The sequence below is a fragment of the Coloeus monedula genome, assembly GCF_965178545.1.
Source record: "Coloeus monedula genome assembly, chromosome: 10".
Taxonomy (NCBI): Eukaryota; Metazoa; Chordata; class Aves; order Passeriformes; family Corvidae; genus Coloeus; species Coloeus monedula.
Window position 1 is genome coordinate 17418574 of NC_138790.1, and position 12400 is coordinate 17430973.

The window sequence follows — 12400 nt, forward strand, 5'->3', positions numbered from 1 at the left end:
ATTTCTGGTCAGCAGCCACGTAACACACGCTGCTGTATGGAGCACTCAGCAATGGGTTTGCTAATTTTTCTGACCCATAAATCACTTGCATAAACTTTTAATGGCAAGGGAAAGTGCCTTTCATTCCTGCTTCCTCCTTCCAGTGGAAAGGCAGTCTGATAACAGGCAATGCTGGCCTAATGTGTGGGGCTGGAGACTTTCCCGTCAGCAGAGGGGCTGTCTGCATTCATTCAGGAATTCTTTCCATTCTCCTCTTAGCCAGGCTCTGGATGACATTAATATTATGTGTCTTGTCATAAGCCGTGATTTCAGAGCCAGTGCCATATCAGAGTGCATGTCTCAGGAATGTGAACTGCCAGTCTGGCTGTGGGTGCTGGCTGTGAGGTATCTCCCCTCTCCTCTGTCCCATTCCAACCCCAGCCTGGCTCTGAGCTCATTCACCCACCAAGAATTGCCATGGGCTGGAGAAAACTCAAGTCTCAGGTCCCTGCTCTGGCCCTGGGTGGCTGGGCAGCACCCTTGCTTGGGAGCATCCTAATGCATTCCCAGATGTAAGGCTTGCCAGCCCATCGCTGTCATGAGATGTGTTAGATGAGCATTGTGCATTAGTGATCCATCCTTATCCCTTCCCTGTGGCCCTGCAGAGTGGGAGCAGGGCCCCTGCCATCATAACTGCCTCTGAGAGATGAGATCTTGGTGAGCTGGTGGCTCCTTCGAAAGACAAAATGGATCTGACACAGATCTGTGGGAAGCAGGGCTGGGATTCCAAACTGCACAGCTCCTGGAGATAAACTCAAGGATTGCAAACTCTTTCACATTGTCTTCCCCACGAAGGTGAAGGGGTTGTGCATTCAGGGAGGGTTTTTAACGTTGCTGTCACTTCAGTGCTGACACCCAGCACAGGTGCGAGGTCGGTGTGGCAGTGCCACGCAGCCCTGGGGACTGGAGGCTTTCCTAGAAGGGGATGTGTATGAGGCTGTGTGCCCACACTGAGCGAGCAGCATTCCATGGGCTTCTTTGGGGCCCATTAAAAAAGGGATTTCTTGAGATAGGAAGGCCATTCCTGGATGGAGATCTCCCTCTGTATGTGATGCTGAGGGTAAAGTCCTCTGCCCTGGGCTCAAAGATACGATAGCCCTGAGAAAATTATGGAGAACACTGGAGCTGAGTATGAGGAACCCTGCTGAAGTTGTGCTTCCACATTGTGTGTGGCCCAGCACATGGGTGCAGGTCTAAGCTTTCATCCCTGGCCCACAGCAGCTGAAGACTCTGTTTTGGCACAGAGGGGCACTTCAGTACCATGCCAGGAGTCTGAAGATTGTCACCAATTTGCACAAAAAGGAGCAGACTGCAGTCATATTAACCTTTAATGAAGAGGCACAGCCCCCAGTGACTGCGTCCTCTGCAACACCGACACTTCAGTCCAATGATGCCATTTGAATCAAGACAGGATGGAGGATGGTAGGACAGGCAGGTATTGACTTTATCCCTTCCATATGAACCACAGATGAGAGTGAGGAGCTCCAGGCCAAGCAGGGTGCATTTTCCACCCACAGAGCTGAGAGACAAGAGATGCCAAAGGCTCTGTGGCCACTCGTGCCATCCAGCACTGCGACGTCTGGCCTGACGTTGTGCTGCCAGATGAAGTCAGCAATTTCATTTAACAGGGCTGCAAAGTGACGTTGATAATTTCACAGGAACTCAGGCAAATGGCTGAGGTTTTTCTAGTGGTCTAAATCCCTGCGTGCAAACCAGTACATCAGGCTTTGAGCAGTTAATTCCTAATCATGCCAAATGCCTTCAAGAGCCCAGCGTCAGTACTGAGAGCTTAAAACAGTTTTCCACTGTACCGCAGATAATTTGGATAAAGCAAAGAGAGCAGTCTTGTGGCATTTCCAGCCTCAAGGTGTGAGAGTGGTCCATAAGTGACATTTGTATTCAGAGAACCCTCCCCATGCATTTGTGTTGTAGGCATCTATTACTGGGAAGGCACCATAGCTAATATAAAGGGCATTCTTTATACCCCGGAAAGGGAGTTCATTATAGGGAAAAGCCATTCTAGCTTAGTAAGAAATGAATCTAAAACTGCCTCAGAGCTGCTATTCTCATCAAGTTTCAATGTTAGCAGTTTTAACCAAGAGCTAATTGAGCAATCTCAGAAAGTGGAGTAATTCCATTATTCAGCTATGCTTTGTGCAAGGCTACTGCTAGCTGTGAGAGGAGCACAAATAACTTTCATCAAGCCACGAACCGCCAGCATTCTTGCCTTTTACTACTTTTTCTTTCAAAAAAAAAGTAGGTCTTTTGGTCTTTTGGCAACTGTCACTGGCAACAGGAGCTCCACACCAACATTGCAAGGCTCATATGCAACACTGCAGTCCAATTTTTTTGGATAATAGGGGATTTGATTTTCATGGCTCTTCAGGCAGCAGTTTTGTTCCAGAGTGGATGGCTGAAGATGCTCCTGTTTGTTGGACAGGCAGAGTGTCACCAAGAAAACAGCACACTGTTCTTGCATAATTTTGCATGGAACAGAGCCATTGCAAGTGCCAGCCCAGCTACTCACCAAAGAGCATGATTCTGTCACTGGCTGTGCTCTCAGGAGATGTGGGATTAGCTAATGTTGGTTTTAGAAGAGCTTTTATAGAAACCTCTCAAGTTCCTCTGCTTCATGGAAGAGCTGTAATCAAAAATAAACGAACACGATTTAAAGAAAAGAAGAAAAAGTCATACCACATCCAGCGTCTTTGGACTTAACACCCTGGAGAGGGTTTGCTGGTTGAGCCATGGTGCTTTTTCTTTACTGTTTTCCTTCAGCTGATGCTGCTCCTGTTGGATGTGTACAGGACTATTTGCAGCCTTTTGTGGAAGGTGACTTTGTGGGTGAATGCAGCAGGATTTAGAGTCCCATTCGCAGGGGGTGGCTGTAGATCTTCTGTTTGTTATGAGATTGTGCTGTAGCAATTATCCCCTCCAAGCCAGCAAAGAGTGCGGGCTCTCAGCAGTGTACTGCCCTTAGCAAGGGAACATAAATCCATCAGTGTCTTTAGAGCCCTCTCAGACACACACAAACACATCAGGGCTGCCTTTCTCAGCACCAGCCTCTCGTGGCACTGTTTGGTTCAAGTGTGATGCTTTCAAAGCTATACTGTCGGAACCCTGCTTGGACGCAGCATGGAGCTGGACACACCTGAGGCAGGCACATAGATACAGGTTGAGAAACCAGAGGCCTTTGACTGCAGCTTGAAGCACAAACCCATGCTGAGCTGGGATGGTAAATCCATGCATAGATGGGAAGAAATTAGAACAGCAGAAGTCTTGTTCCTTTTGTAGGAGGGAGTAAGTGCTATGAGGGAGAGATGAGATTGAGGAGCAGATGAGATATTGTAAGGGGTTAGGAGAAAGAAGTTTGGTAACCCCTGTAGAAGTGGTTGGTCACATTTGGCTCTAGTCTGAGCTGCTGAAAAGATGCTGGGGATTACTTGGTGGCAGCTCACCCAGCCAGAGGTACCACCGTTGGAAGGGGGGCTCAGACTCCAGCTCAGAACAGCTCAGCTCTGTCCTTTTGGGAGCAGGTTTCCACAGTGAGCTACATGTGAAGAAAAGACCAACTTCTCCAGTCTGTCAAAAGCCAAGAACCCTGCCATGAAAGAGCTGTGTAGTGTTTTGGGTTTCTCTCTCACACCTCAGCTGTGATAACTCTTCCAAAACCTGGATGTACCCATCAGTTACATCTTGCAGGAAGGGATGAAGGTGAAGAAGGCAGTGTAGGGGAAGAGCTGTGCTTATCTGTCCAGCCCCACCTCACTGCCATTTGCTCTGAAGTCCCTGGTTCTGTTACTCTTGTGGAACAGCAGGTGTTTTAGTGTACTTTTGCTTTAAGGAAGCTGCCTGCCTCCTTCCTGCACTTACTGGATTGCACACAAAGTACTCCTTGTCTCTCCCTTTTGGCAAACCCTGCTTAGCTAATGTCATTTGTCAAGTTAATCAGAGATAGTGGGCACTTCGATGGCTGCTGTGCAGCCTAGCTGCATTGCTATGGAGACAAGCAGCCAAACAGGCATTTTACTTGCCCTGCCTCTCTTTGCAGAGATTTGCCATGAGAAAACATTTTTTTTATTTGCCATCAAACAAACAACTTGCTGAGGGCGTCAGTAGTTTTTCAAGGTTGCTATCCAGGGATTGAGAAGGGTCTACCTAACCTTCAGTGGAGCAAATAGTAATGCTAATACTAAAGGAGGTCAAGGGTCTGAATGTGTAGCTCCTCTTTCCACATCTCATAGATGTTTGGTGCTGGAAGGAGCTGTCTGAGAGGAGTTACAGCCCAGTAGCTTGCATTTGGGGCTGTAATTGAGATGTCGTCAAGCCACTTCAGCTGGATGGTTTCACAGGTGACTGTTGGCCTACAGAAGTTGTGACTATGAAAGATACTTTGAAAAGCACCAAGACTTGCATTTAAGACCATCTCAGGAGCATCTCCCCAGAAGTTGGTGAGATGTAGGCACTGGCATGCCCTGGTCACATTTGAAACTCAGAGGTGAGTGTAAGCCATACACTCCATCTGACCTCTTGCATAAGGCAGGCTGAGGATGAGTTTCATCCACATAACTCATAAGCAAAATCTGACTGTTGAAAGAGCTGACAGGAGATGTACATGTTATATGGCTCAAAAGCCATCCCATCACTCCCTCTCCTTCCCCTCACATGTGCACATGTTAAATGATGCATGGAACAGGTTTGGAAATGCTCCCTCCTGCAGCGTGGTTAGCAGGACAGCTGGGATCTGCAGGCACCTATGGGAGGGGCAGGCACCTACGGGAGGGACAGCCACCTGTTGACCCCTAGCCCAGTCTGTGGGATGGCAGAGGAAACCTCACATCTGCACAGAAAGGGCAAAAGTTCAGATCAGATTGTTTATGGGATTTTATGGAGCCAGGAGCCAAGGATAGCTCAGCTAATCCAGAGGAAACTGTAGCGATGCCGTTAGAATGCATTTCACATGGGATTCATTCAGTGCGCATTCAGATGGACCAGTCTTTCTGTCTCCGTTTTTTTAGCCATGAAATATTTTTCTTTGTACTCCTGTCTGCCAGCTACACTGAGCCAGAGTCCAAGCTCGGCTGTTTTAAGAAAAAACCCACAGAAACCCCAAAACCTCTTGTCGTTTGACCTGCAGGGCTTCAGCACAGCTCCCAGCAACATCAGGCACTGGGCTGAGTCCTTGCTCTGCCGGCCGTCCTCTGCTCCTACCAGCCCCAGCATCCATTGCTTTTCTTCAAGCCACAGTGTAGTGTTTGCTGAGTTGAAGCCCTGGTGAGAACATGAACTAGAAGTGCAACTGAAAGGCCACGTGGGGAGGGGAGGAAGGCAGCAGCTTTGCTGTGCCCTCCAGCTCCTCAGCACCTGAAGCCTTGCCAGCATCATGGGCAGTCCTAGTCCTGGCTCGTCCTCTTGAGTCACCAACATCCCATGCAGTCTCAGCATGAGCTCCTCTTGGGAATAAGGTTTTCCTTTCAGGTGCAGTGAGGTCACCACATCGAGGTGTTTCATCCAGATCTTGTCTCCTTCCTTGTGTCCTGAGCCCCGACCCCATTGCTCTGCTGGAAGAGGTGACGTGGCTTAACTCCAGGCACAGGTGCAAGCTCCTTCACTGTCCCCAGCCTGTTCCCTCTGACCCTGGCAAGCTCTCACATGTTCTGGATTACCCCAACTGCGACTTGTGCCTTCTGGAAGCTGCTTTCCTCTCCCTGAACTCCTGATGTTTAGAACAAATCTGACTAGGAGTTAGGGAGCAGCCCCACACTCTTCCCTTTCAAGCTTGCAGGACTGCTGCAGCAGGGTGCATTTGGGGAGCACCCCCCCAGAGATCCAGAGCTGGGAAGGACCTTCTGTCCCTGCAGGGAGTTTTGGCCTCAGCCCAGAGGGAATTGTGGCCTTCCAGGGCACTCTGGTTTGTTAACCTGAGCTGACACAAACCAACCGATCAGATCCTGGGGCTTCTTTTCCTCCCAAATACAGGACAGTGTCCAGCCTTATCCATGTTACCTGCTCCTTGAAAGCCCGAACTGCAGATGCATCTCCCAGAGCCTGCCTCTGCCTTTGGGTGAGAGAGCAAGAATAGTTTTTCAGTTCTGAATATCCATAGTCACATCCTGCACACCCTGTCATGGGTGCAAAGCTCCTGGGTGCTTCCCAGGATGGGATTTTGCAGAGCAAAATTGGTAGTTTATGCTGTTAGTTTTACTTCAAGAATAAAAGCGTCCCTGGCAGGAGGGTGCTCAGGTATGAGCTTCCATTCAGTACCTACAACATCAGAATGAGGATATCTCCAGGAAATTGTAAAAGCCCAGGCCCCAGAATGGTAAAACAAAATGCAGAACTTAATAATCAGGTAGAAATTGCATCCAGCCAAAAGTGTCACTGTAGATAAGAGATGAAGACTTCACACTTCAGTGCACAGCAGGAACAGGAATGGCAGGGTCTGCTGCAGCATTTGCTTTCAGTGTTCATCTCTGGGATGTGCAATGAGCACGTGTTGCCTGTGACAAAGAGGAGATTTTGTTCACAGGTATTTATTGCTTTGTCCTTAAAAACGGGTTTGCATCTCCTTCCATAGAGGCCACAGTTCAAGGGAGATGCTGGGACTCCATGGCCAACCTTCGCCTGAGTGTGCAGCTGTGTAGCTGAGGATAATGCTGGAAATGTCTCCCTCTTTCCTGGCACCAAAGCCCATGGGAAGGAGAGGCACTGCCTTTTGCAGTCTGCCCTGTTTTCCGTGCCTCGCTGTGACCTGGCTCGGGCAGAAAGGGCTTCCCAGGTGTGAGCATGGGCTGGCACAGCCTCACACCTGTCCTCAGGCCACTGTCCCTCCCGTGCCGCTGGTGTGAGAGTGGTGTGTCACCCTCTCTCAGGAGATGGGCATGGCCGGGCCGTAGCCCCCTGGCTGCCACTGGCTGTCCCACGGCCGGGGTGCCCAGTGCCCCGGGGCCACACTGTCCCTCACCCCCTGGAGCCGCTGGCCATAGAGGGACCGAGGTTGCCATCTGCCGGTTCAGCTGCACAGGAACAGCAAGAGCCTGGCTCAGCCCTCTTGGAAGTGGCCCCTCAGGAGTGTGTCCTGATCCTGCTCGGGTCACAGGGCATTGCCCACCCCCGACCCAGCCCGTGGCCTCTGGTAGCATATCCCCATGGGCAGGTGTTCCAGGGGACAGGGTGGGCAGCCCATTCCCATTTAGGCTGTGCTACTCCCGTCCTGCCCACACTGCCCACACTGCCAGGATGTCCCTCCTGCCCTCCTTGTGGGGCCTGAAGTGTTGGCCTCTGGCACAAAACCCTCTGTGAGAATCCACAGGGCTCTTAATAAGGGAGCTCCTTCCCATTAAAGACTAATATTTCTGCTGCTGATTATCACTGTCAGGTGCTTATTCCTCTGCTGAGCTTGTCTTTATTTCCTTTCTCTTTCAAGTTCTTGGCAAGTACTCCCAGGCTGGGAATGTATCACTGCTGTAGGAGTGCAGCATCCTCCACATCTCACCTGGCCAGTCTCCCCAGCAGTGGCCAGGGCCGGGAGCTGCAGGAATGCCAGCTCCAGCCCTGGTGCCCCAGCCAGCCCTGCAAAATGACTGCTTTGCCTGCAGGAGCGATGAGACTGAGCTGGCATAATCAGCAACAGCTCACTCAGGCATTGCTGGGAGGATGAGGTTACTTCTGTAAATCTATTATCTTTTTTGGCAATTAGCACCAGTTAGGAGCCCTGAGAATACATGCAGGAAATAGCAGGAAGCCCAGTTGAGCACATCTCTTGCTTATCAAGCCCAGTTAAACAAGTCCCCGTGGCACAGCCCTGCTGCTGGTAGCACAACCCATACACACACCAATGATCCCTAGTGCTGGGATTGCTTTCCTTAGCACTGTGTAGCCCCAGAGGTTTCCATGCGATGCATGTACATTCAGAGATGGAAAGTGAGGGGCTCACCCCAAGCTGGAGTACCCCACCAGTCTGCAGGTTGTCTAGAGGAGCCTGTGGAGTCCCTGCATCTCCTGGATGCCAAAGGCAGCCCCACTGGAGCAGCACTGGTGGCTTATCCTGCCTGGGGACAGTGCTGTGTTGTGCTGTGGGTGGGAGCCTGGCGTGGAGCAGGGCTCGGTGGCTGGGCCTGACCACACATGTCGAGCTTGGGATGGGGGAGCGAGCGAGACGCTGTTTTCTCTGGCCCAGGAAGACAGAGATGTGTGTTTGTTTTCCGTGCTATCTTTCACATGGCTTTTGTTTTGCTTGTCAAGCGTTTCAGGAGATACAATGACCTAAAGGGAGATTATTTTATCCTAATTTAAGCTGTCAATTTATCACTGACTTCTGCTTGTCTGCACCAGCAGGACAGCTTACTCTGAGTCCCTGGGGAAGCCTCTGCTAGAAAGTGAGAATTTGGGGGGGATTTGCTGCAGTCTCACAGCTAATCTGTGCTTATGACAGCAACTGCAAGCTGCTCCCCTGTCCCCCTGTGTCGTATTAGTTCCCATCACTGTGGACTGGCTTGGCTTCCAAGGGGCCTCCCCTGTCTAACCGGGGCCTGGGGTTGTTTTTCTTGTGCCGCAGGCTGGTGGAGGAGTTCATGCTGCTGGCAAACATGGCCGTGGCCCATCAGATCTACCGCTCCTTCCCCAAGCAGGCCTTCCTCCGCCGCCACCCCCCGCCCCAAACCAAGCTGCTGAAAGACCTCATGGACTTTTGCAACCAAGTCGGCCTCGACATTGACTTCAGCAGTGCGGGGACCCTGCATGTGAGTGCACTGGCCTGGCAGGGCCATGGGGGCCGCGGGTGGGCAGCTACATGGTGGTGTGTTTGTGGCAGCGTGTGCTTTATTCTCTGTCCCTCTCTGCCCAGGAAAAGCTGACAACTATGCCATGCCAAAACAAAACACCTCCCTCACACGCTGTTGATCCCATTAGTGCTGGGCAGGGGTGGCCCAGCCTGTCCTGGTCAGCCATGTTGTGCACAGAGGTTAGAGCAGGGTGGGAAGGACCTTGCAAGTGACCCCTGCACTGCCCTCTCTGCAATGGGAAGGATGTTTCAGTGCAAGAGCACTCACTGAGACACTCAGATTTCCTTCTCTGGGCAGGTCCTAGGCAGGGAATTTGATCCATACCACAAGGAAAGTAGCTCTGCAAGGGGCTGTTTCTGTCTGGGCTGCTGCAGGTCTCAGGGAGGGCAGGGTGGGGAGCGGGGTGACTGGGAAGGACTGGAGAGCAGTGCTGGGAAAGGTCAGATGCAGCCAGTGCAAGAAGTATCCAACCACTCCTCTGCTGAGCGTGTCCTGAGGCTGAACTCCAGCTGAATAGCACAGCGCAGGTTCCAGGATTTTCTTTACTCACTGCAACTGGACTGTGGATAATCCTCTGTTAATCCCATCCCCGCTGGCCTCCTGCACGCCCCTCCATCAGCTGGGACTGCTTTCCCCATTTGCTGGCTGTGCCCAGCCTATGTCAGCAGATGCAAGGCTGCTCACTCAGCTCTTCTCCTGTACTTTGAACCCTCCAGCCCTTCCTCACTGCTAGCCCCAGGCAGTGACCTCCCATATCCATGTCTCCCCAGAGTCCCATTAGTCCCTGTGCTGAAGCTCTCAGAAGCTGGATGGGAGCCAGGCACAGGTCAGGAGAGAGTTTACAGGCTCTCTCTCACGCTGCACAACTGGGGACAGAGCCAGCAGTCCCCATGCCCCAGGTGCTCCCTGCCATTGACCCCCAGAGAAGAGCCAGTGCTCAGGACCGTGTGTGCAGTCCTACTTGGGCTGCTGGGCAAAGCCCAATTTCATGTGCACCTTTTGGCTTACAAGGGGATTTGCAGGAAAAAGGGGAATTTGGCTTTGACAGGCTGCTGTTAGCACCAGTGAGATCTGCCTGGGTCCCTTTACCACCATAACATGCCAACACTGGATGCTCTCTCTTTTCTCCTCCAGAAAAGCTTAAGTGAAACATTTGGTGCTGACCAGTATTCCAGAGCAAGGAAAGAAGTGCTGACCTACATGTTCTCCAGGCCCATGCAGGTGAGAACAGCGCTGTGCTGTCGGGCATGTCTGCTTGTAGCTTTTCTGCTGTGGCTCCATCTTCAGTTCTCACCCCTTCTGCGTTACCAAGCTGGTTGTTGCACACAGGGGGAGTGAATGAACACTGAATGTGGTGTTCCAGAGCTGCCAGCAGCTTCGTCCAGTGCCTCCAGCCCTGTGCAGCTGGCCGTGGGAGTATCCCTTGAGCAACAAAGCTTCACTGGATGGCAAGGTCAGGCTGAGTCTTTCCTCACTGCTTACAGTGTCCCTGTTGGGATGTTTCACCCTTGAAGTTGTCTGAGGGCTGTTAGGAGACTCACAAGGAGCTGGTGGTGGGCTCCATGGTTCATGTTTTGTGCCATTTCTTCACATTGTGATATCCCAACTGGTCCAAAGAAGGAATTAAGAGTAGGGGTGTGGAACTGGCCATAAGCACAGTCTGGTACCTGCTCTTGGAAGCAGGAAAGTTCTGGAAACCCTTCGGTCTCCCTCCAGCCCAGGTGGCTTTCTTTGACAGTCTCTGCAATGGAGACTTGTGCTGCTCACACCAGTTGTCATGTTTGGTGCATTTGTAGCTCAGGACACTTACTTGGGTGTTTATCACCATCAAAAAAACTTCTTGTGAGGCATCACCTGCATTTGCAGCTAGGCACAGCACAACGTCTTCTGAGGAAAGTCCTACCCAATAGGGAGAAGGGGCACATTCCTGAAATTATCTCTCTGCTGTGGCCTGCTTATCACTGCAGGAATGAATCATCTTCCCAACGTCACTCATTTGACTGTCACTCTTCTAATTAGCTTATTTGCTTCATTTACTCATTAGCAGTTGCCTGAAGTCCTGCTTCTGGGACTTAATGCTTGTTTGCAACTGGGACTGGGGTATGAGGCCATTTAGTAAATCACCCCCTCATGTGTGTCCAGCTCAGGAGGGCTGCTTTGTAAAGAGCAGGGAGTGTCCTCTGGAGCTGGATGTGTTGTCCCAGATCCCGTGTCCTGCTTTGGGTTATCCTGGTCTCATCTCTCACATCCTCCTTTTCTGGCAGAAGGTGCACTGGTGACACAAATTCCTTTGAGTCCCTCTCTGGTCATGCTGACTGTGGCACAAGCCTGGGCTTTGCCAGTAGCAGTACGTGAAGCAAGCCTGGCTGCTGGCCAGGGTGGATGAGCAAGGAGAAAGTAACTGGGTTCTGCAGTGGCACCAAGGGGGAGATGGGCTTTTGGGGACCCACTGGCTTGCTGAGATCTTGCCTCTGTGGTGTCCTGAGACTGTGGTTGGAGAAGTGGTGGGAGTGTCTTCAGATACCTCACAGTGGCTCTCATTAAGGTTTAGCCCTGTGAATACATGTTAGATTATTACATGAAAGAGGTATCAAGGTTTTGGGCATGAAGTCTTCTGCACAGTACACACCAGACAAAGAGGCGCTTTTAAAGGAGATATTCCACGAGACATTATTTTGGCAGGATCTAGCCTCATTCCATCATCAGAAGACAAAGGTGCCTGTGTGTTCAGGTGTGCTGTGCAGTCCACTCATATGTGGCAAACCTGTTGCCTTGCACACTCCCATTATAGGCAAACCCCCTCGGAAAGCGGCAAACAGCTTCCAGGAGGAATGAGCTTTCCCTGTGAGGAGTATATTTTTTGCTGTCTGCCACCAGCATGAGAGCAGATGGAAGAATCAGCCCCATCCTGCTGGATGTTGCAGTCCCTTATGGGGGAGAGGACAGATTTGAGTGTTGGCAGCTGCAGAGCACAGCCACTGAGGGGCCCAGGCCGGTGGCGAGGGCTGGGCCATTGCCCTGACAGATGGTGCAGCGAGCCCGTCTGGTCGGGGCAGTGAGAAGTCACCTGTATCCCTGCATACGTCCCAGCTCCCAGTGATAAAGCTGATGTTTCAGGGACAAGGCGGCAGCTAAATCAGCCTAAACAACCTGTCCACAGGTTTAACCTCTGGTCGTGCCAAGCCTGTGTCTTCCGTCTTCACTGCGTGCTGGTGGTCAAGACATCAGCCTCTTGGAGGAGGAGGGAATTGGGAAGCAACTGGTAATGTGTGTGCCTGAGGGAATGCCTGGATTGGCATGCCAGGAGCCTTGTAACAGATGAAGGAGCAGCGACACACCATTTTTCAGGGGCTCAGTCACTCAGGGATTCAATCTGTCCGTGAGAGCAAAGCTGCCCCTGGTTGGCTGGGGCTGATTTATTTCCAGTCTCCTCGCAGTTCTCCAGGGATTGCAGCAAACCCTGGGGATTTGAGACCACTTGTGAGTCAAATCTGTTAATGAGAAAACATCTGCTTCATGCCAGGCTGATGTCACCGGGTTGTGCTGTCACGGTGGAGAGGACAGGTGTCAGATATGTG

General features: G+C 51.4%; 1 protein-coding gene across 2 annotated transcripts in view; it reads left to right on the forward strand.

The window, feature by feature from the left end:
- The window catches only part of DIS3L2 (DIS3 like 3'-5' exoribonuclease 2), a 184511-nt gene that overhangs the window by 165676 nt on the left and 6435 nt on the right, over positions 1–12400 (forward strand). For both annotated transcript variants that reach the window (XM_082288256.1, XM_082288257.1), the window contains exons 16-17: positions 8597–8780; positions 9957–10043. In XM_082288256.1, the coding sequence (XP_082144382.1) occupies positions 8597–8780; positions 9957–10043 (271 nt within the window). The remainder of the gene's footprint in view (positions 1–8596; positions 8781–9956; positions 10044–12400) is intronic.